At 45.0% G+C, this 24,189-nt stretch overlaps 1 protein-coding gene across 11 annotated transcripts; it reads right to left on the bottom strand.

Moving 5' to 3' along the window:
• Positions 1–1,328: 1,328 nt before the first annotated feature.
• Positions 1,329–24,189, bottom strand: EXD2 (exonuclease 3'-5' domain containing 2). 11 transcript variants are annotated; one of them, XR_008466109.1, is made up of 10 exons: positions 14,814–15,045; positions 13,013–13,421; positions 11,832–12,088; positions 10,686–10,812; positions 9,548–9,873; positions 7,089–7,195; positions 6,737–6,872; positions 5,612–5,968; positions 2,922–4,426; positions 1,329–1,750 (listed from the first exon to the last, which is right to left on the bottom strand). XR_008466109.1 is itself a non-coding variant. In XM_054199665.1 (10 exons), exons 2-9 carry the CDS (start codon positions 13,349–13,351, stop codon positions 4,210–4,212), a joined length of 1,866 nt encoding a protein of 621 aa, XP_054055640.1. In that variant the 5' UTR covers positions 13,352–13,421; positions 14,814–15,045; the 3' UTR covers positions 1,329–1,750; positions 4,169–4,209. The 11 variants fall into 11 exon arrangements, 8 of the variants coding, with proteins under 8 accessions (XP_054055640.1, XP_054055636.1, XP_054055641.1 ...); XR_008466111.1 differs by having other exon boundaries at positions 3,835–4,426; XM_054199665.1 differs by having other exon boundaries at positions 4,169–4,426.

The following is a 24,189-nucleotide window of genomic DNA, read 5'->3' as shown; positions in this document are numbered from 1 at the left end:
CAGGTTCCTCAAAGGCATTTAGGCACAAGGCCAGGGCAATGAGGTACTTCTCAAGGCTAACCATTTTGCCTTCAGTGAAAAAAACCAGACCAAAACCATGTTTCAGACAGTGCAGAGTTCAGATACTCCGCAGGGAGCCAGAGCGATAGAAATGTAAGAGGAAGATACCTTCCCATTCTTGCCATTAGTGAATACCAAACAGAGAAAAACGCAAGAAGCCCACGGGCATATGTTGTCTTCAGTCCTGTCAGTCATAGATGTGACAGCGGGGACCTTTAAAGACTGTCAAAGGAGGGAAATCAAGGCACTGCAAATGCCAAGTCTGTCAGCAGCATAATTAACATGTCACATAAGGTCTGCTCAGAAATGCAGCACTTACTGCACCTCCAACTGACAGACTAACAGAAATGCTGCTTGGCTGGCAATTCCTGCACCTTGCAACAATGTCTAAGTTACCGCAAAGCCAAGAAAAAGGCAACCTGTAGTGTTTGGGAAGCCAGAAATCAGTTTGCACCCCATGGGGGAAGTCAAGCTAACCTACCACAGGGCCAGTTGTTACTCCTGCTCCAGAGGAGCGTCACCGGAAACATGTACCCAGTCGTATTCTTAGAAAACCACATCCATTTCACATGGGCAAAACATCTGAAAGAAAAAGGATGGAGGCAAGTTCTGCAGGAAAATCATAAATCATAACAGCTGGAGCGTGCTCCCCACTAACCTGCAAGAACCAGTTTGAGACGTCTGGCATCAAGAGCCAGGTAAAAGAGAGAATTTCTCTCCCCCATCTCTGGCAGCGTACCTTGGGCAAGCTTACAAACATAAAGTGACAAGCGATGGAATGCAAAATCCCACATGAAAGCCAGGCCACACAGAGAGGCACGTCAATTCTCTCCCTCCACAGGCAAAATGGGTGCGCATGGTTTAGTGCAGGAGGGTCCTAACATAGGTAAGATATTTAGGGCAACCTAGAGAGATTTTGATCAACCCGAGCATTCAAGTTTTCATTCAAAAAAAAGTAGATCTGTAGCCATGATGACTCACCAGCATGATCAGGCCAAGGACAGCACCCGAATTCACTGAGCCTCAGAACAATTCAAGTATACCTGAACAAACTTGCTATCATATTGCTTAGAAGTACATTATTGCTGCCAGCACCAGCTCTTCCATGTCAGATCTCTGACAGAGAGATCAGGGAAGGGAAACTCAGAGGGTGAGGTCCAGGTGTTACTGTAAGGAAGGATGGACTCACAAGGACTGGGTGAGATACAGGGAAAGAAGAGAAAAAGCAGGCATATGAAAAAGTTAAAAAAAGCTTCAGTAGTGCTAAGTCTGGTAAAAGAGCAAGTTTTTACTGAATGTAACAATTAGCAAAGAAAACATACATGAGTTTTATCTATAGACTGGCAGAAAATTTAAAATAATAATCATATAAAAATAACCTATAAATATACTGCTCCCCCTCCTCTTTCAGGTTGACTTAAAATGATGAAAGTTAAAAATATCTTATAAACAACAAAAATCTTTGTTAAGAAAATATTTATGACATTTTCCTTGCAAATTTCTAGTTCTGAACAAGCGATTTGGAAAAAAAAAACCCCAAACTTTTCAACGATACCACTGACTCCTTAAAATTTAGAGGACCTTGTCCTTGTCTCAACATCATTTTCTTGTCTCAACAAAACAGAAAAGACAGCAGTCCTGTGGTCAGCCTATCGGTTCCATTAAACAAGGACAGCTTGATCAGGAGTTCCTGCATCAGAACAAAGGGAGAAAAAACAAAGCAGAATGAAGAAGTGAGACGGACACCTTGTACTCCTAATTGTTGAAAAGGAGTTTCTGAGCCATGCAAAGAGCTCTCGCCACCCTGATCAGATGGCACTAAAGATAGGAGATAGCACTATCTGAACACATGCTCAAAATGCTTTGGAGAGAAATAGTTATAGCCAAGCTGCTGCTGTAGACAGGAGGTTCTTGCTGAGATTACAATCAGCTATGTGAACGAGCACAGAGACAGAACACATTCGGCTAGATCAGTTTTTGTCAAAACCTATCAGTGGTACAGGAGAGGAATAAAATTGCCCATATAATGAAAATGGTCTCATTTGCAGCTCTGAGATAAGTAGTATTTATCATGAATCATTGATTCCTTGTGCTCAGGCTGCTACTGCAGCTCCTCTGGGATGGCATTAACGTACCATTTCTCCAGGGCTCCTACTTATCTCAAACAACCTCTGCTACAAACAGGTTTTTCACCCCTGGCCTGTGAAATTTCTTGAATTACCTGATAAGGGAGAGTTTCAGCCACGATCATAGCAGGTCCACGATTCTGCCCAAATGTTATAATAAAACATGCGTCAACTGCACTATATGCAGTAGTGTGAAGTATGACTTCAGGGTTTTACTGAAACTTCTTTAGAGAGACCTACAGAAGTTGAGTATAGCTTCATCATTCAGGAGAAGCACACTCATGCAATCAAAATAATCAAAAGTGATTTCACAGAAAGGGATATGTATTTTTAAAAAGTTACATTTAACTAAGGTATAACACCAGGCAAAAAACATTAATATTTAAGAAACTCAGACAGCAGCACATTTTAAAAAACAACAGTAATAATTAGCACACACTAGCTTATATTTTCAAAGCATTTTACAAAAACATGAATTAATTAAGCCTCACAACACCCTTGTGAGATAGGTAAGTATTATTAGTCCCATTTTAGAGACAGGGAAACAGGCATGAAGAGAACGTGACCTGCTCACCACCACACACGTCAAATCCAGGAACAGAACACCAGATTTTCCAGTTTTCTGCCACACAGTCTGACCTCTTAAAAATTGCTGGTATTTAAATAAAATTTGTTTCCTCTCATCCCTTTTAAGACACCTGACCTCATTTCAGTCTGATATGAAAAGGTACCTACCAAAAGCTATTCACGACAAACAAGTGGAAGTAGGCCACATTTTTTATAGACTGTGTGTTGCTGGAAGCTGTTTAAGAAAAGACTTGACATGGGTGCTTCCGTACTGCCAGAGTCAAAGAGTGCCACTTCTCGTCAGGGACCTGCCATCAGGAAACTCACTGAGGCCTATATGCAATGCTGATACAGCTCACAATCTGCAAAAAAAGGTAGTTTCTTTGTCACTTCCAAACAAGGAATCTCTCTCTGGCAGGGAGTCTTCTCTGAGAAGAACTCATATGAGTACAACTGCACTGAAAGCAAAGACCTTTATCAGGAGACTCTCAAGGTGCAGCTAAGGGCACAGATGTATCTGCTGGAAAACCTGGAAACGCTCATAAATTGTGCTCTGTGTTAAGAGATGGTCTGGAGGCATTAGCCATCCTGGGGTGTAGAAAATAACTCTCCATAGTCACTTTGAGAAGGCAAGTTCCCTTAGCATATCACTCTTGCACTGAATGAGTCAGTGACAGACCAGGATTAAAAATTCCAAACCACCTCGTCACGGTTTCAGCTGGGACACAGTTGACTTTCTTACTAGCAGCTGGTATAGTGCTATGTTTTGGATTTAGGATGAAAATAGTGTTGTAAAACACTGATGTTTTTAGTTGTTGCCAAGCAGTCAAGGCCTTTTCTGCTCCTCTCACTGCCCCGCCAGCTAGTAGGCCGAGAGCGTACAAAAAGCTGGGAGGAGACACAGCTGGGACAGCTGACCCCAACTGACCAAAGGTATATTCCATACCATATGACATCAGTATATAAAGCTGGGGGAAGAAGGAAGGAAAGGGGGGGACATTCGAAGTGATGGTGTTTGTCTTCCCAAGTAACCATTACGCGTGATGGAGCCCTGCTTTCCTGGAGATGGCTGAACACCCACCTGCCGATGGGAAGCAGTGAACGAATTCCTTGTTTTGCTTTGCTTGCGTGTGTGGCTTTTGCGCTACCTATTAAACCGTCTTTACCTCAAGCCACAAGATTTTTTCTCACCATTCTTTCCCCCATCACAGCTCGGGGGAGTGAGTGAGTGGCTGCATGGTTCTAGTTGCTGGCTGGGGTTAAACCACGACACACCTGAAAATTCAAGTCAGATTCAACAGATGTAACTCTATAAAATGCCAGATCTGGCAGATCCACTGCTGCCTGTTTGCAAATCCAGGCCCAGATGTTAGTGGAGACATAGAAATAAAAACAGTCCTTCCACCTTCAGTTACCTATGTCCATTAGACACTATCTAGAGTCCAGGAAGTTAGTTTCATGACAGTTCAATCTGAAGATCCTCCCCATACTTTCGGATCAGCTTCATGTGGTTATGGTCCACTGACCATTGCTCTGGGAGGTGTTTGGGCTGCATGTTGTCCAAGAAATGCTGCCGCCAGCGTCTCTCCAACTGCATAAGGGAGCGCAGGCCTCCTTTAGCAAAACACTGCACCACCTTCAGTCCATGTGGCACGTAGCTCTCATTGCAGATCCTGCCAGGACACAAGCAGAGTTTATTTTCGCACAAGCCCACTGACAGACTCTAGACCTGTCTACAATGAACAGCAAGACACTGAAGATACGTTCAGCTACGGAGTCTAATTACAGACACATGGTAAGCTAAGCAGGAGGGAGAGTTTTAAGCTTTGCTTCGATGCCAGACTGCTTTCTAGAACACAGTTACACTGGGAAGCTGGTTTCTTTGAACTGAGAAAGCATTCTTCTTTTACAGCAATACTAAACAAAGCTCTCAAGGTCCATTACAAGCTCCTCAGGAGACAGACTGCAAATTTCTCAAGGCAAGAAGCATATGACACTCCAGACCCCTGATCCTGCCACTGAATTCCCTGCCTGGATAGGCTCTGAGTTATAACATTGGCACATTACAAACAACAGTGAGCATAACAAGCAGAAAATACCGACTTCATGCAGAGACCAGATGCTAGTTAAGAAAAGATATTTAGGGAGGCTTTGAGAAAGAGAGGAGACTTCTGATATGATTGTCTTTCAGTCTCCCTCCCTGATCTGTCCCTCAAAACGTATAAAATAGTGGAGGGGAAGATGGAGAACAAGAACAGAAGGAGATGGCTGGAACAGAAAGGGAAAGAGAGGAAGAAACAAGAGCTGCAGTTCATAAATCACCGCTTGGTTGAGGGGAAAAAGGGGTAAACAAAAACACAGTAAGAAATGCAGAGTTTGTTTGTCTGCTTAGAGCCTTAGGCTACAGCACAAACAATTACCTTCTTCCTATCCCTGCTTTCTAGTTAAATGTATCAAAGTACTACAAAACCAGACTCTGGAGGCTTATACAAGTGCTAAAGTTGTGCTTCTAGAGGCTCATTTTTCCTGTGCAGATCAGCTCCTAGTAGTCTCAAATTCAGACACTCCTTAACTTCACACCATTGTTTTAGGGAAGATACATCAATATCCCAAGAAGAGCAATGGGTTTTGTCTTATTTTCATTAAAAAGCTTTGGGGGTGGGGGGGTAAGTCAGCGTGTATGACCTTCAGCTCTGCAAATCCTGCTGGATTTTCTTTCCTTTTGCTACAGTAATATTTACTCAAGGCTCTGTGTGTAGACAACTTTTTGTTGAACTTACACGCCAACATAAATGGCTAAAATATTACATCTACTGTTAACAGTAAAACAGTTACATCTACTGATGGGCTTGTTATACCTGGTTTCCAGATCAGCTGCTTCCTGGAGCATCTCTGGAGTGACTGCCTCTGTGTTGAAGAAGTCCTTGATGCTTTGCAGAAGTTCTGCCCTTCGGGGGTCAGGCAGGCTGTCTGCATTCAGCAGGGCTCGAGCCCCTGAGCGCACTTGCCTGCGCAGAGGGTCCTCCAGCAGACGCACACCTTCCTCAGAGCCGATGGGGGCACCAAACTCCTCAGCCAGCTGCTGCTTGAGGTGGTTGTCATAGTAATTGGAGATGGCATGGCAGGACGTGCAAAGTAGGAGCACGTCATGGGAGTTGTGGTCCTTCATCTGGATGGGGAAGTGTCTTCGGTATTCGTGAGGAACAATGTTCTTCCTAGGGAAGACAAACCAGCCATCTCATTACATTTGCCTGCGGCTGGTACCCCCCAATTCCTCCTCTTCCTGGGCCACAAAGGATTAACTTATACTAAAAGTCCAGGAAAAAAAAAGATCACCAGGGTCAGGACCCTCAGTGAAGCAACAGGTTCTGCAACTTCTTTTTTTCTGTACTTCTCTCTACAGGTTTTCTGCATTTCTCTTTTTTTCTCCTTCCAAAAATTCATTCCTTTCAATTTAAAAAAAAAGAAGTATTTATACTGTAAAAAAAAATTAATAATAATAAAGCAATGCACTATGAAAAGCGTGCTTCTCAGCTAAACAGTAGCAGCTGCAAAGACAAAAATCTCACCCTTTGTGATCTCATGGGCTTCAGACTCACCTAAACCTTTCAAAAATATAAGGATTAAGTAGCGGAGGAAATAGTACAGCTATTTTCAGAAGGGGATGCCATCAGAACAGTGTGTGTTGGCATACTGCTGCCCCCTGTCATTAAAACTGCAGCACATACATGTTCCATATGCTTTGTTCTCTCCAAGGACAGATACCTCCTGTCTCTGTAAGAAGAGAGAAGGCTGGCCTGTTCAGTGTCAAACTTACCCAGACACATATAACTACAGAGCATTCAAATAGTGATAGCCCAACCAGGAAGCAAACAAGCATGACGTTTCAGGCCACTACCCAAGCTTCTGGATGCCAAACTAGATGCAGACCCCAGTCCTGTTTTAAAAGACGCATTTTTCTCTTACCCCGCTAAATAACTCACCGGATATAGGATTCTCGCTTGCCACATACAACACACAGGTTCTCTTTGACTGTCAGATAATAATCAACTTGAGACTCGGGACGTCCTGAAGGCTCAAATCGCAGCTTCACAACAAATGGCTCTGTGCTAACTAGCTCTGAAAGGGTAAAGGCAAACCGAGAATGTTCAAGACTAATTTGTATTTGAAAGATAAAATAACAATGCTAAAACATAGGAATCATCCTAGTGAATCCCCAGCAGTATTTCCAATAAGAAAGGATACAAAAAATTCATGCCCAGTCACCTAAGAAACAAGGCAAAAAACCAAAAAGCAATGTATTTCAAATACCAACAGGAAAATCTGTATGCTCACCTCCAATCCCCTTGTCCAGATACCACTGAGCCTTCTTGCGATCACAGGTGCACAGGGGCTGTCCATCTGGTGCATGCAGGAAGCAGTTGTCATACAGTGGAGATTTCCTATGAAACAAGGGCAACATTACAGCAACTATAACAGCATGCCAAAAAAAAAAAAAAAAAAAAAAAAAAGCAGAGCTCTTCATAACCGTGCCTTCCACACTGCAACTCATGCAGCCTCCTCCAAATCACAAGAGTGCCCCTAAACACACACTTAAGGCTGCTGAGCACTGCACAGGCTGCTGCTAAGGGAAGCAGAACATCTGAAAACTTACCTGGGGTTCACCAGCTGACTGTAAGGTATCTTTATGGTATCTTTGTTCTCTTGCTGCCAATAGAATTGTAACTCTGGATCCCAGTTTTCAAGGGATGCCATCAATGATGACAGCATTTTCAAAAAAAATTATATCAGAAAGCAAAAGAGAATTGAAGTCAAGAAGAACGATGAGCTAAGAGTAAGCTAAAAGAGAGTGTCAACTTACAGGCATGGCAATTTCAAGTACCAGATGCCTAAGCCTGTATTTCAACGTTTTATTAAGACCACTTTTCTAGAACTTAGTGTGAACAGCAATTACTTCATTCATCCAAGAGGATGGAGCACCAGGAACCCAGACACCTGAGTCCACGGGAACAACAAAGCTGAGCTGAGGCCCTCTAAAACACATGGCACCTAACCTTAGTCAGAGGTGAAAAGTCCTGCTTGAGCGGTCTCTGGTGGTTTGTGGCAGTGTGGGGAAGGGCTCTGTTTTGCAGAAAACCTTTCCTTACTCTGCCAACCTCCTTCAAACAAAACAGAAGAGCAGAGCAGGCTGAGCTTGGGGAGCACCTGGGGGGAACTGGCCTGGGATACAGACATGTCACAACACACTGTGGAAAAGTTTCCTTTCTTTCCAACAAGATCATACAAACAGGTACTCATCAGAGCTCTACCAGCTAAAAAGGCTGACTCACAGGCTATGTAATCTGACAAAAGGATTTCTTCTGAGGTCCATGGGGGAAAAAACCGCAACAAACCAATAACAATACAGGAGGTCTCCTTTCACTGGGCATCAGCAGTTCAGCCCAATCACCATGATAATTTGAGTACTTCCCAACTCTAAATGAAGAAACATTAAAAATAAACAGGCTTATAGAAAGTAAGAGTGGATAGAGATCTTAGAAATCACATCCAGTCTTATTACAGAGCAGAGACAGACTGCTGGAGATACTATAAAAAACAGTGAGTCTACAGATCTCTCATGAAGTCAAGTGTGGTTAAAAACAATAAATAAATAAACAAACAACCACGGGGAGATCCCAGTTTAGCTTGGAATGCAATTTTGTTTAAATTTTAACCCTCCCATGAGATGGAGTCCTTCTGTTTCATATGACACAGGCTCCAACAGAAATAAAAATACATCTGAAGAGACTTGCTGTGTACAACACAATACTGCTAATGACTGCTAACAAAATCAATATTATTGACTGTATTAAAATGTCTTCATTGCCAATCTAATAAACTTGAAAAGGAGAGAACAAATACTAAAATGACTGGTTTTCTTTCCAAATGGTAACTACAGACAATTTTAGTTCCTACATCCATGTAATTAATTTTATTAGATTGCACCCAAACAAAACCACACATACTAGATCTCCGTGTATTCCACTGCATTGAGCTTAAAGAGAATTCTCCAACTTGCTTTAATTTAAAAATAACTGAACTTTCACTAGCAAAAGGCTGTAAGAATTTGGGATTTGCTCCACAAAAGTCACCTGCGGGACAGGGATCCTGAATCCAGCAACAGTTGAGTCTGCAAGGCTAAAGTAGTACCATTCTCTCCTCTCTCTCCCTGGCCAACGCAGAAGTGCCATGCTCTGATGCTGCCGCAGACTGCTCCTTCCTGTGCCGTCTTGGCACCTCACATAACGCGTCTCACCCTTTCTAACCTTAGCTTTCAGCTCTGCTCAGTACCCTGACATCTCTGTGGCCACAGTGACCTGGGGCAGCACGGTACAAACAGCATTCCACGAGGCAGATCCTGCTGACAGGACAAGCTCTATGCAGTTGCCACCTTTTCCCTGGAGGAGACAGGGCACAGCTGTGTGGGCAGTAAGTGCCACCCAGACAGCCTACCGCTTCTTGCCGGGACTCTGCTCTCTAGCTAATGCTCCTCCATAGGAGAAGGAAGGCCAAAAGCTGAAGACAGCCCCTCAACCTGCTTATGACCTAGTACAGATCCAAGTGCTGCGTCCACTTTCAATACCACCTAGAGGGAAACAGGGAAAACATAAACACGATCTAGCTCCCATGACCATTGGGTCCTGCATTTTCTTTCCTAGATCATATTATCCACTTTGTTTAATGAGTAGAGCATGAGGCATCATTCAAAGTCTTCCATCTACAGCACAAGGAGTAAAATGTGCTCATAGACTTACCGTGCAGAATATCCCACGCCCAGAGGCTTTCGCTTGTGCCTCCGTGGATCTCTCACTTGCTGATTGCCAGAGGGCTGGCCATTCACTGAGGATTTCCGATTCTTTGTTTTCTGAGGGGACCGCCCCTCTCCACTTTTCTCCTCTCCTGTGCTGCCACTCCTTCTTCCTCTAAATGGGATATCCACCAAGCCCCGGCATTTACCCAGTGCTTTTTCCCAAGCAGCGATAGAATTTTCACCATCAGATGTCGCAGGAAGGCTGGCAAATCCCAGCAAATGGAGGAATAGAGCCACCGAGACCTGCGCATCCCTAGCAGCATAGAGAACCTGCAGAAAAGCGTAGGCATCAAGATACTGAGAAAAAGCAAACACTCAAATGCTACATTATCAGTCTTTAATACTAGGTACAGTAAAGCCAGAAGTTGAATTTATTTCCTTTTGAAGTTCACACAGGATTCTGGCAGTTGAGTGACACTTTCATAGCATCACCACACCCCAGGTTTTTAGGGTCAATCAGACTTGAAACACTCATGGGTGCCTTCGGGAACCACAAGGGGCTGAAAAAAATTCAGGTCAGCCCGGCCTTAAACACCCTCCCACCCCACCAAGCCCCCCCCAAATGAAAAAAAAAAAAAGCTCCCTTTTGATACGCTATGACTATTCCGTGTGGTTATTTATCCTGGCACTCCCTCTACCGGTCACTGATTTTGTAGACATCTGCAGCATAACTAAAGAAAGTGAGCGATCAGGGAAAAAACAATGGTCTAAAGATGGTGAACAAGGTTTAATATTTTTTAATATTATTTTTAATATTGCACCGACTGCTATAGATTGGAGGAAAGAAAATAATAAGAAGGTGAGATTTTGGGTGCATAAACACTTCTTCAAGGAATACTGCTTTATAGATCTTTCAGGACTAAAGGAACACAAGGGACAAGAATTCAGGGAGAAACAGCAGAAAATTACCTTCACAGAAAAGAAGGGAAATGCAGGCACAGAGTCTAAAATTAACTTCAGACCACAGTCACACATAAGGTTCTGAGGCAGAACTCGAAGAAGGCTCAGATCTCCCTATTGTAATGTCTCTTCTCTACTAAGAAGGTTGCTTTTCCTCCCAAAACACTAAGTTGAAGACACACCTGATCTTGTGTCAGTTCTTCTGCCTCCCAGTTGCTGCAACGCACATGAGGAGACTTGTCAAGCGGGCAGTTCAGGACTTTTTCAGCTAAAGACTTAAGGCTAAGGCAGTTGTGAAGTAGATCCTTCCTTTAGTTTAACAAAGAAAGTGAAACAAACATATTAAAAATGAAACTATACACCCATGCAAATTTGGATGGCCTCACACACCCTGAACCTGCCAGAACACAATGCACATGAAGCATGACTCCCACTCAAATGGCACACAGCTGCCTGACAGCTTTACAGGCCCTCTCCCTCCCCTCTGCTAAAATGTCCTTTCTAGATTTAGTAATTATCTAGTGCCTGCAATACGCAAAACAGGCAAGACTGGGAGTTGATAACATTTAAGCCTGAAGCGTTTGGCTCTGAGCTACCCACTTCTGAACTAAAGAGTCTACCACAGAGTGATGGACCACCTGCCGCAGGGATTCAGGAGGAGCATGAGAGCCAGGAATGACTCAGAGGAATCCTGGCCACTAGAGACAACTAGTCCATCCTCATTAATAAAAAGGCACTGTCAGGTCAACAAATCCATGCCCCAGATTACTAACACCACACCCAGACATACATATACTGTACACGAAGAATATTCTCAAGTAAAACACTGTATTTTAGGAAGAACAAAGGATGAGAAAATGGCATCATAATTGTAACTTTTTAATGGAAGCATTGTTATTAGAAGGGAAAATTAGAGGTGGTGTATTTTAGTAATTTTTCAAGAAATCCTGTAATTCAACAGTTCCACTTACATGCCCCTGGCACATTTACCCATACTTCTAGACAGTGTATTCAAACATCTGTTGACAAGGTGATCACTCTTACTATGTTACATCACTGTGCCTGGACTTCTTACAAGCTGAAGCATGATACTCAGAAAAGTCCATATGGGTATTGCATGAGAAGACTAACATAATAGACACAATTAGCATATGAAATGTTCATGAAGATTTCATTTCCATTAAGACCACAGAAAGAAGCATGACATGTATCAATGCCCATGCTCTAAAACCACCCTGAGAACTCCAGACCTACCTGCCTCATATCATTCAGCATATGCAAATTACTTTTAAAATATTTCCAACTCAAATGATGCTTCAGACACTCACCGCTGTCTCATGGCTAAATACCGGAGATCCACGCTCCCTTTGACTGGAAGACCATAATCATGAAATAACTTGCAAGCATCTTCCCAGCATCCTACCCCAACTTTCAACACAGTACTATCTGCCAGGATGTCCACCAGGGTCTTTGGGATAGTCTGTCCGCTGGCAACAAGCCTGGGCAACCGAACAAGAATGCAGAGACCGCTGGATGAAGCCATCTGTAGGAGGGATACAGGATTTGCTTTTCCCTCCACAGATACCTGAAATAAAGACAAAAATCAGAGTCTGGGTTACAGTATTATTAGCAATACTGGAGCTGGAACAACTTAAAAAAGAGGCCACTGAAGACAGGAAGTACCTATCCATTTATACAGTCAGTATTGTTAATGTTTCTAAAATTTTACTGCAAATTATGTGATCTGTTTCACAGTATTATTGTCCCTAGCTACTTCTTGCCACACTCCTACAAGAGAAACTTTCCCCCTTTCACCCTTCCCCCTCATAGCTGAGCTGGTGGAAGAAATCAGACACATTTCTTAATCCACAGCAGCACAAAGCCACCCACTACGTAAGTGTTTATGGCAAACACATTGTTTAATTGTGGCTTATACTAATGACTGAAGTGAATAAATTTACAGACAAAACAATGGCAAACCCAGGCTTTATAAATGACTCAAAGCCTGTTTTGAGAGTTCACGCAGGCAAATGTACAAGTGGAAGAGGCACTTTGCTTTCTGGTAGTCCCAGTGAGTTATATCTACTTATCAGCATTATCCTCCTTTTTGGGTTTACTATTCTTTAGAAATTTTTTCTTAAGTATGTAGCTGGATTTAAAACAGCGTAAACCCAAGCTACTTCTAGTAAATCACGTTTAAAGAGATATTATACAAAACATGTAATGCTATATTTAGCCATACAAGTATCAGTATGTTTAGTGCAGTCGATTTATCACAGGAGTTCTGTAAACAAATACAACTAGTGAACTAAAAACTTACAGTCAGCACACTTAAATGCGAGAAGAACCAAAATTAGCAGCTACTTCACTGCTGTCATGACAGATAATCCCATAGACAGTTTCAATAGTCAGTCCTGTTGTATCCATTCAAGCAAAGGAATTGCTCCTACACAGATCATTTCCCATTGCAATTTGCAATCTAAAGGAGAGGCACTTCTTGATCACTCACCCACTCACAATCAACTCCAAGCACCGGCCACTTCTCCAGCTCCTTCTTCAGCAAAGGTTCAACACGATCCCACTCCTCCTGCTCTGAAACTACCACTATGTCTGCACCAAGGGTCCTCTCTACCCAGGAAAAGGTGGGAGATCTGAAGAAGGAAAGCACCTCCTTATCCTCTGCCTTAATCAGTTCCTCATCTCCCGAGTTTATAACTGCTTCCTCTCGCTGACTACTACAGCATGCTTTTCCTTTCCGACGCTGCGTTGCTTTCCACAAAACCAGGCCCCCCACTGCAACACCCAGGAGGGTCGCCAAAGTAATCGTCACTGCTGTTTGCTTGGGCATTTTTTTTAACCCCCCCTTTTCCCCCTTCACTTCAGCCAGTCAAAACAGCATTGTAGGATTTTATCATGGCCTGCAAAGAAAAAGAAAAGAAGTGGAAATTAAAGACAACTTAATTAAATGTGTTTAGAGGTTTTAAATACACCCACTGGTATCATACAAGGTTCCACCCACAATTCGCAATCCTGACAGAAGGAGGATTGCATCTCACTTTGATGGACTGGGGGTCAGGGAACAGACTGCTGCAGTGGTGGACTGGGCAGTAACAGGAGAGCGAATGCTGCTGTTGATCACACCACCAGAAACCTTAAAGGGAATCCGCTGATTTATACTGGTGCAACTAGATGCTTCCACAAACTCTCATATTTAAAACAAATATAAATAAAATAGTCAGGGCTATTCACAACATCTTTTTGCTTAGTTTGGGCCCAGATCAGCCTAAACAAGGACAAAATGAGATCACTGCAGAATAAGCATGTCCATTCATGCATTATTAAATAATAGGCATTGTCCATTACATTCACATCCACACTAAGGTCAAATGGCTCTTCAGGCATTGAAAAGCTCTAAAGAAGCAGCATCTACTTATAATAGTTTTCCCTCCGACATACAAAAGCTTGGCTCCCCTTCAGTCAACTGAAATCAATCCTACTCCTGCATCCCCATCTCTCCAACCCTTTTAAACCTTTTAAAGGTTTGCCCTTACACGCTGTTTGACACAAGCAGAAGCTGTGGTGTTAGTGCTCCGACAGCCCTGCGCAACTGCGGCCAGAGCGCAGGCACGGACACCTGCCCGCACGCCTGCGGGGTGACAGGTAATCTGCTCTCACTCCTTCAACCGAGGGAGAAGACTGAAAGCAACGAGGGACACCCTCACCTACGGCCTCTGCCCCAGGCCCAGCAGCTGCCCTCTCTTTAGGAACCGGGGGACGCAGGCGCAGGCAGCCTGCTTGTGCGGATCCCCCATCCCGCCCCGGCAGGAGAAGCCCCGATGAGATAAACCGCCCCACACTCAGCCCCAGCGCGGGGAAGACGGGGCCCAGGCCGCCCGCCATCGGGAGGCGGCGGCGGGCCCCGAGGGCAGGCCGGGGACCCAGGGCACGCCGGGGGACAGGCCGGGGACCCGGGGCCGGGGCCTGGCCGCCGCAGGACCCCCCGGAGAGAGCAGAGGACACTCCTCTGTGCCGCCCCGCAGGCCCGGCGGGATGGGGGCGGGTGGGAGCGGGCCGCAGCGCCCCTTGGCATCAGGGCGAAGGCGCTGCCCTCCTGAGGCCTTCCCGGGAAGAGGCCCGGGTGCCCCCCCCCCGGTGGGGAGCGGGCACCGGCCTGCGCAGCCCGGGCACCTGCCGGCACGGCCCGCCCCTGCTGTGCGCGCACCAACGTCTCCCCTTCCCGCCCGGCCCCCGCCGCGCCGCCGCCCGCCCCACAGGCGCCCCGCCGGGGCCCCCACCTGCCCGCCCGCTACCTGCCACTCCGCGGAACGGCTGTCTCCGGCGGCAGGAACGCCCCGCCGGGTAGGCGCCGCGCAGACCGGGAGGCTTAGAGTGGCGGACGCTTCCTCTTTCCCGGCGGTGCGAGCGGGCGCTGGGCGCCGCCATGTTGTACGGCAGCTGCCGGCCGGGCGGCTGAAGCGGGGCGGCTCTCGGGGCTTCCGCGGAAGGCGTGTGCTCGGTCACTTCGGGTCGACCCGCTAATTGCTTGTAATTAGGAAGGCTTGATGAGCAAGCTGTAGGCGTGTTGTGGAAGCCCCCCGCAGCGCGCAGCGCCTCGGGCGGCAGCGGGACGCCGCGGGGCAGCCGGGGCCCTCCCCGCCCGGGAAGAGGAGCGGCAGCCGGGGCACGGCGGAGGCAGGGAGAGGGGAAGGGAGAGAACAAAGGCAGCCCGGAAAATACAAAGCAAATCGGAGCCGTCTCTGGCAAGCCGGAAGGAAGCAACGAGGGAAAGATCGAGTGGAAAGGATTAAGAGTTTAACAGGAATAATGACGGCAAAGCCCAAGCGTGGGGAACAAGTATGAACGTAAGAACATAACACCACGACACAGGGACAGCTGCCCTGTTCATAGAGTCATAGAATGGTTGGGGTTGGAAGGGACCTTAAAGATCATCTAGTTCCAACCTCCCTGCCATGGGCAGGGACATCTCCCACTAGACCAGGCTGCTCAAAGCCCCATCCAGCCTGGCCTTGAACACCTCCAGGGATGGGGCATCCACAGCTCCCCTGGGCAACCTGTGCCAGTGTCTCACCACCCTCATAGTGAAGAATTTCTTCCTGATATCCAATCTAAATCTCCTCTCTTTCAGTTTAAAACCGTTTCCCTGATAAGGAGTCCCTCCACATGTCTCCTGTAGGCCCCCTTTAGGTACTGGAAGGCAACTATAAGGTCTTCCTGGAGCCTTCTCTTCTCCAGGCTGAACAACCCCAGCTCTCTCAGCCTGTCCTCATAGCAGAGGTGCTCCAGCCCTTGGATCATCTTTGTGGCCCTCGTCTGGACCTGTTCCAACAGGTCCATGTCCCTCTCATGTTGGGGACTCCAAAGCTGGACGCAGTACTCCACATGGGGTCTCACCAGAGCAGAGGGGTGAAATCACCCCCCTTGACCTGCTTGCCACCCTTCTTTTGATGCAGCCTATGTTTAGGTTTATCATCATCAAGTCTTGAGGCCAATATTGCCAAAAGGCAAACAAGTTTCCAGCCCAAATTCCACTGCAACTGAAAGGGATCTGAGCACCCAGTTTCTTCCAATTCCTTTGCAATTCCCAACATTTCCCAATTTTTGTGCTGTCAGAATCCTAGCTAGCTGCATCTGTTTGAAGGAGACACTGAAACCACAGGAAATATCGCTTTAAATTGCTTTTACAATTTGACAGTCAGTGTCAAATTTCATTTTGTTTTAACTTTGCCACTTGTAATGTGATCATCAGGGTAGGAGGAGCTCCCGAGCAGAGACTTGGCATTTAGCAGACAGATTGTCAGAGGGGTGCAACAAAGCAGCTAATGGCTGTCATCAGAGAAACTCTCTATAGAAGCAGTATTTTTTCTGCCTATAGGAGAATGCACGCTTTCCCCCCCGCCCCGGCACCACCTTCTTTTTTAACTCAGGAACGAGGCAGGGACCAACTGATAGCAAACAAGGAACACAGCTGGTTTCCAGAACAACATTTCTCTAAGCAAATAAGGCCCTCTCCCTATCAGAAATAAGACGACCAAGCCATTAAAGTTTAAACAGCTGCTTGTTCTAAGGACCTGGTCTAAGCCAGGATGGTGCGATCATGTTAGATGTCACTAGTGGTGGAGTCACGTCAGGAAAGTTTGCTTTCCATTGACTTGTGCCTGTATTTTAAACATACCTTTGCTTTATACCTGAGAGTTAGAGCTTCTGTACAGTAAGTATTTCTGCAAAGACCCTCCTTTTTTAAATTCACCCACTGGGGGTTACAAAGCAGTGCAATCTCACTCACCGTAGTAACTCACACATCATGTCTCTGGTTCATTCTCCTCTGGAAGGGCTGCATCTCCCTTACAGTCACAACCAGCCACAGCTTCTCCATCCATCCCCTACACAGCTGACCAGTTGAAATGGAGGTCACCAAGCACGAGACGGCGCTACTCCGAAGCTCATCACGCCTCACACACACTGGCTATAACTGAGTTCCCACAGTCATATGGACATGTTCTCCCAACTTCTCCCCCTCCCTCCCTCTTCTCTTCACTCCCCCCAGGGTATGATGCTTTTTTTTACATGGTCATTGTAATCTAGCCTAAACCTGGAACCCCACTTGGAAGGGTAGTCCCACATTTCCTGTTCAACCTGATTGACTGCTCCCTCCCTGCTCCCTTGCTCCAGCACCAGCATTTCTGTAATGGCAGGGTCAGAGAGTCAGGGAACTGATCCAGCTGTAAAGTAGTTCAAGGAAAAAAGCTCACATGTGGGGACACGACAGACTTGTTTCAAGGTCCAGGTGACTGGAAGGAGACCCAAGAAACCGGTGTAGCTGGGCTCCAGGATACAGATGCCCTGTCACAGGGTCAGCAAGGCATTCATAAGAGAACTCTATCAGAGCTCAAGATAAGCTCAGAATAGGGACAAAGTCTGAACCAATCTGCAAAGTTTGTTCATAGCTGGACCCGTTTGTACGAACGGGCATCTGCCCAGAAATCTGAAATAGGCCAGTTTTTCCTTTTACAAATTCCTTATTTTAGTTTCTAAGGTAATAGGAGCTTAAGTGAAAAGTTACAAAAGAGAGGAAAGCAATAAAATACCCCAGCATTTGTGACACAGTGAAAGTCTCACAGAGAAGATGCTATATAATAGAACCCCCAAGTCTAGCTTTTCTACAGTAACAGGATTGTATCCTTGGCTGCATCTAAAGCCTTTATTTTTCATGGCATCACTGACATAAACAGAGTCCCATAAACCACAAGTCTATTTAACAGCTTGTCTTACTACCTACATAGCCATTTATTCAAGTATAAAGGTTAAATTAAAAATAAATGAAAGCAACTGATGCATGAGTGCACTCTGGCAAAAAAAAAAAAAAAAAAAAAACAAGCTCCCAAAGCCTGATGGGGACATTGCTGAAGATGAGAAGGTAACCAAGTGAATAAACACCAACTGCTGGCTTAGCCTTAGTTGTGAAAAACCTGTTGCAGCAGGTAACTAGAAGCCTTTACATGGTAAACAGCAAGATTTACTTTTCTTTCTCTTTCTGTAGCCTGATCTGAGATCTCTGCAGAGGTCTCTGTCAAAAGACTCAATTTTAGCCTGATTTCCTAAGGAAAGAAGGCTTATGCAATTACACTGTCTATTGGTGTTTCTGCCAGTGGGTCCCCTTTCTTCCCCCCTTTCCTTGCCAAAAAAGCATGTTTAAACCATTGCCCAATTCCATCTAAATTTGTACAAAGGTAACTTCTGTGAAATGCAAACCAAATTGATGAAACAGATCCTAATAAAGCTGTCACTGATAAAATGACAAGCATGTGCAGACACTGCTTAATATACATAAGAGAATCCACACAGCAGTGCCACATGAGCACAAGTCCATAGGAAACCAGGCTTCACTTGCTCTGCTGATCACAGAAAAAGAAATAATTTTATAATCACATTAGCTCATCCTTTAACAGGGAGAAGACTAGGGTAAATGACTCAGTGTTCAAAGGAAAATCAATGACTGTGGAATATCAAAGGGAAGAGGCTCCAGTCAAGGCTCAAATTGCTGTTAGCAGACAATAAGCAGAGAGCTGCATGTAGTCCCCACTAGCTCATTAATATCACTATTTAAGGCCCCATCCCAAGCTACAGAAGAAAACCAAAACTCACATTTCAATTCCTAATGTGATTTATCTTCCTCATTTGATGCTAGTAACCCCATGACTACATATTCAAGTCATTTTGAGCTGGGTTTGTTTTAACAGGCTGATACCAGGGAGGCAGTAGGACAGCTTCTTTCACCAAAAAGTCAGAATGAGATCAGCTTCAATCAACTGTGAAGCCACATCCTAGACGTGGAGTTTCACATGGCAACAAGGTGGATAGAAGGTGTAGCTTCTGTTGAAAAGGCAATTCTGCTTACCCCTTCTACCCGTAGGGATTCTTCTACTGCCTCACTTCTGCAAACACTGGTGCCAGTTTGATTCAAGGAATTAAGCAAGCAGAGAGCCAGCACAGTGAAAAATAGTTTTCTTCCGGCTTAACACCTTGAACTAGCTTACCATAGAGCCAGATCTTGCTGAAACTACAGCCCAAGCCAAAAGATGAATCAGTGGCAACTCACTGCAGGGATCTGCCAGAGTTTGCAGGTTTTGCAAAGAGTCTGAAAAAACTGCTCTCAGAGGTGCGAGCTGCCAGATTGATCCCGTGAGGATGAGTTGTACTAACATTCATCATCATCAACATATTTCTTCATTAATTGCCAACTCTTTCATTGCTTAGATAGAGAGGAATTTCACAATTCTGTTTCTTGAAGAGCAGCTTAACTTACCCCAGTGGTGCAGCTCCAGAGGCACGCTAAATTGACCTCACAGTTCCCGGCTTCTAAGAAGGTGACGTCCCCCATCTCCTGAAACTCCGCTCCCAGCTGGGCACTCCAGACTAGCCTGTGCTGATTTTGTCACTCAATAGGACACCTCCATGAGCCAAATGAACTCAGTAAACCAGTAGACAAATAGGTCCAATGAGTAGCAGCATCAGTACAAAAAATGGGACAGAACACATACCCATGAAGAATAAAGCCACCTTGCATTGGCCACAAGTCATTAGATTGGCTCAGCTGCGTATTAAAGCTACACCTTTAGCTGAACAGCCCCAAGGGTGACATTTGAGAGAAGAACGCTTGTTCTTACCACCTTTCTGGTCTGTGAAATTACTAAGCAAAAGGAGAAAAGCCCAGAAGCCATCTAATTTCCACTAGAGGGAATAAACTCCATGAGCAAAATTATTAAAAAAAATAAAAATGGGTAAAATATGACATAATTTTCTTGGTTCACCCTCCTTTTGCTTCTGTTTCCCCTCAAAAATAGAAAGTGGTATAAATAAATAAAATAAAGCCCTCACCCACCCCCACTTTCCTCTCTAACAACCGGCCTCTCTCTATTTCACCTCTAGACTCACTCCACAGACATCTAACTATCAGTGTCCAAACTTCTCCATTTCCACTCTGGATTAACCAAAGCCATTCAAAGGTTCATCAGAGCTCAAAAAAATGTATTTAAACCTCATCCTCTCTGACCTAACACAATCATCCATGCTTCACTTAAAATCTTTTTCTTTCACCTATTTAAGCCTTCCCTCCAAGCGTTCTTTGACAGACTCTCCTAATGCTCTCACAGAGCTGTATCCTTGGTCGTCTCCTTTTATCCTCCCACGTGATCTTGTCTGAAATACAAATACAACTAACATCCCTCTGCAGATGATTTACTGATCTGCTCCTTTCCCCAGAGCTATCTCCCTTTATCCAAACTCAAATCACAGCCTTTCTCTCTTTTCTGTGTATGATTAGCAGGAAATTAAAGCTCAGCAGAGCTAGAACATGGTTCTTCCTCTTCCCCAAAAGGCCTCTCACTGTCATATTTGCGCATGTCTGTGGATAACATCACAAGTCTACCTGCCACTCAAGCTTGTATGTCAACTGTCAGCTCTGACTGAAACCGCTTTTTAGATCCTAGCACCCAGGGTACATGTAAATTCTAGACTTCTACATGGCATCTCTAAGACAAAGTCCTTTGATCCATGAATGCAACTAAGACCCTTGTTTAGCTCTTTTGTTTCCATACCTAGACTGCCCCCAATACCTCTCCCTCCAGCATTAACCAACATAGCTCGTAACATAACAGCCATTAACTGCCATAAATGCTATGATCTGACAACAGGGTAAAGCTGAATGTAGGCCTCCTATTAATGATCAAATACACCACAGACATCAAATGGAAACCACTAATACAATTTAACTCATTCTGCCAATTCAAACTTGTTCAGAAAAAATGTTGAAGGGATAATTTTGTACCAGCAGACATTAAAAACAGATCAGTTATTGTCAATCCTTCCAGAAGCCGAACAAAAACTCTGTAGCTTGGGCAGAAGCTAATGAGAGAGCAATGTGAAACCATGGCCATACCTGATCCAGATCAATTTAGTGCTGCTGGGAGACGGGGCTCTGCACAGCCCTGGAATTAGCAACCCTGAAACCACAACCCAAGATTGTTTACGTAGATCATTACTCTGACCACAACACTTCTCTGTTTGAAGCATCCTGCTAGTTCCCTCTTCTATATTGCATCAAACATTATTTACTCATCTTCAGTTCCAAGAGCCTCTACAGAAAGTCACCGCCCTGTTCATTATCTCCCATTTCCTTTCCAGTTCTCTCCTCCCCTCTATTGCCTACTTGTCGAAATTCCCGTCAAAACATTTTTTTTGTGCTTTATTTCATGCTGCTTTTGAGGCATGGAGGAGGCTACAAACATTCTACAGAATTAAGCTGCTCAAGCAGCGCTTACGAAGAGAACCTGATTTACTCTGCCCCGTGAGCCTGGCCAGACTCAGTCCAGTTTGTTCTGTGATGTTCAGTCTCAGTACAGCACCCTGCATGCCAACGTGTCCTGCAGAACAGTAACTCGATGAAGACCAATCGGTTTGAGTAAGCCCTGTCCATACCTCAATTCCATTCCAAGCTGCGTCAGGTTCCTATTAAGGTAGAAAAAGATGCTTCATTGATGCAACTTCAGCATGACTCAGGCCAATAGTATATACGTTTTCAAGAGACTACAGCATTTGGGCATTAACACAGGAAAAGGAAAATGTTACCAGTATCGGTCATTATAATTTTCTTAGGTGTTATTTATTTTCAAAATTAATTCAAACAAAGGAACCAGAGAGAATGCTTACCAACACTTTTTTTTTTTTTGAACCTATATGGTCATGTGAGAGGATATTGCATTTAACAGAAAAGATTGGCAGTCTTGTATTATTTTTCTTTCAAATTCTGACAACATGGTATGTTCTTTCTGACTGCTTAGAAATGTGATTTAAAATAAAACCTCAGTTAAACCTTTCCTGAAAATCCTGGCACTGGAGGTTTAGGAAATAATGTTATTTCTATTTGTCCATGGAAGTACAGAGCTTTCCTAGAGACTGGATCCAGAACATGAAGAAAAAGCACCAAGATTTTGTCGTGTTGCATTTCAGATGGAAGGCTCCTACACCTATTTATTTCAATACAGAAACCAAGGATATCTACAACCAGGTTGTAGATGCCTCATCCCCAGAGGTGTTCAAGGCCAAGCTGGATGGGGCTTTGAGCAACCTGGTGTAGTGGGAGGTGCAGGGAGGGTGGAATGATATGATCTTTAAGGTCCCTTCCAACCTAACCCTTTCTATGATTCTGTGATTCCGTAATGTGTTTCTGGAAGGGTCTCAAATCATATGGTGATGTGAGCTGTATGGAAATTACAGAGGAAAGAATGGAATAAAAACTGATGGAGACAGTTTAATATAGGTAGAAAAGTGTAATGCCACTTACCTATGTTGGGAATTCAGAAGCAAGCAACAGTTTCTGATATAATTATAATGGCACAGAATTTTGTGGCATGCAAGCAAAAGAGCTATAAAATATGATTTATACCACTGCAATTTATCTGTGTCTGAAGCTAAGGTAATAAACACAAATCATGAGGGTCAGGGTTTTGCCTCTTTATGCTGAGGCTTGCTAGACATGTTACATAGCAATAATAGCTGGCTATCAACAACTGTAAATAGAAAAAAAACTTCATATAGCTCAGATACAGAAGAGATTTAGCATTCTTGTCTTTCACTTCAGTAGTAACATTGTTAATTATCATTCTAACAGCAAACAACAGACTGTGTCTGGATAGTCCTCTCAAATTATTATTCTACCTTTAATTATGTTCTGATATTTATAGCTATTGATAACACATACAGAAAAAAGTTATATAAAAAGCTGAAGTGCAAGAGATGTTCTGGGTTTTTTTTTAATATGTTCTTACTTTTTTTTTTATTCTGAGTAGAAGTGAAAAGTTTGGTATTTTCTTTTGTCACATGTTAAAAGTTAAGTGTTGTCAACCAAAAAGTGTGGTTCATAGGATTTCGTGTTCCTCCTATAATCTTAGCCAAGTAAGAATCACAAGTTACTTAACTGACTTTCTATAGTGAAATAATTTCAATTTCTACTGAAAAGCTGCCACTGGAACATGGCAGCGGTCTCACAGTACCCAGTAACATTGTCATACCACAGCTTATGTCAGGAAGGATTTTTTTGTTTGTTTGTTTGTTTTAAAGTTTGGAGACTCCTAATTCCCAGCAGGTGCCGTTCCCCACAGAGAAGGCCAGGACTGTCAGGCTAATTCCTCACCTTCCAAAAACCGTACCTTCCCTAGGTGCTGGTGCCAGTTCACCTGCACCTGGGGGCAAACGCAGACCTGGAAGTTTCAAGCTGCAGGTCCAGGACCGCTCACCTTGTGCCCAGGGAGCCGGTGGTCTGGGGCTGGGGGCTACGGGCTGCACCTGGCAGCTGTTACTCTTCCAGTGACACTCCTGTGCCTCACACGGTCCTGTGAAAGGCAAAAGGTATCTTTTTTTCCCCACAAACCCACAGGTTAGGATGTCCTAGAGCAGTGAAGGACAGCACAGATCAATTCCATCTGTTCAGCCGTCTGCCTTTGCGGGTTTTGTTGGTACTAAAAGGCAAGAAGAGAGGAAAATTCCTCTGCATTTCTGACAGTCTTCTGGGGCAAAGTCCAGAGAGGTCTACTTACTCCCTGGAGAAGGGGCAGCCCTCCTACTTCAGCACTGCTCGAGTAGGAGCAGGAGAGAGCAAGCACTAAAGCCTCAGCGAGCCCCGTAAAAACCATCTTAAAGGATAAAAAAAAAAAATAAAAATCAAGACCTCGAAATTTGGAAATCCCACAGAGCCGGCTCACCACGTGCGGAGGGCAAACCCCACTGCAAACAGGACGCGCTTGGGGTAATTTTTTTTCCTCATTGTCCGGCCGTGGCTCCGGAGAGGTCCCTTCCGCTTCACCTCCATCGGGGACGGCGCAGCAGCACCTGCCCGCCCGCCGCCACCTCCGGGCCGCTGCAGGCCCCTCAGGCGGGCCGGGCCGCCCCTCAGGCGGGTGGCGGCGGCGGGAAACTGCCGCAGGTCCTCGGAGCGGCGACTTCACCCGTGTGTGCCTGTGTCCCCCTCTCCCTCCCCGCGCCGTTACAGGAGGGAGTTAAAAAGCGGCGGCGCGACGTTAGAGCCGGGCCGGGAGGCGCGGGCTGCAGCTGAGGATCAGCTGCTGAGGGGAGCGGGGAGGAGCCAGCGGGATCAGGAAGCGGCGGAGTGTC

The sequence above is a fragment of the Rissa tridactyla genome, chromosome 4 (genome assembly GCF_028500815.1).
Source record: "Rissa tridactyla isolate bRisTri1 chromosome 4, bRisTri1.patW.cur.20221130, whole genome shotgun sequence".
In the NCBI taxonomy this organism is placed as follows: domain Eukaryota; kingdom Metazoa; phylum Chordata; class Aves; order Charadriiformes; family Laridae; genus Rissa; species Rissa tridactyla.
The sequence above is the reverse complement of the archived record's forward strand: the minus strand, read 5'-3'. Positions and strand labels throughout refer to the sequence as shown.

Bases quoted from the DNA above. Each gene is read 5' to 3' on its own strand.
- EXD2 (XM_054199661.1), bottom strand. From the start codon at position 13,351: ATGCCCAAGCAAACAGCAGTGACGATTACTTTGGCGACCCTCCTGGGT. The intron at 12,089-13,012 runs GTGAGTGATCAA...TCTTTATTTCAG, and splicing joins TTGGAGTTGATTGTGAGTGG to GTATCTGTGGAGGGAAAAGC. The intron at 5,969-6,736 runs GTGAGTTATTTA...TGTCTTCCCTAG, and splicing joins AAGCGAGAATCCTATATCCG to GAAGAACATTGTTCCTCACG.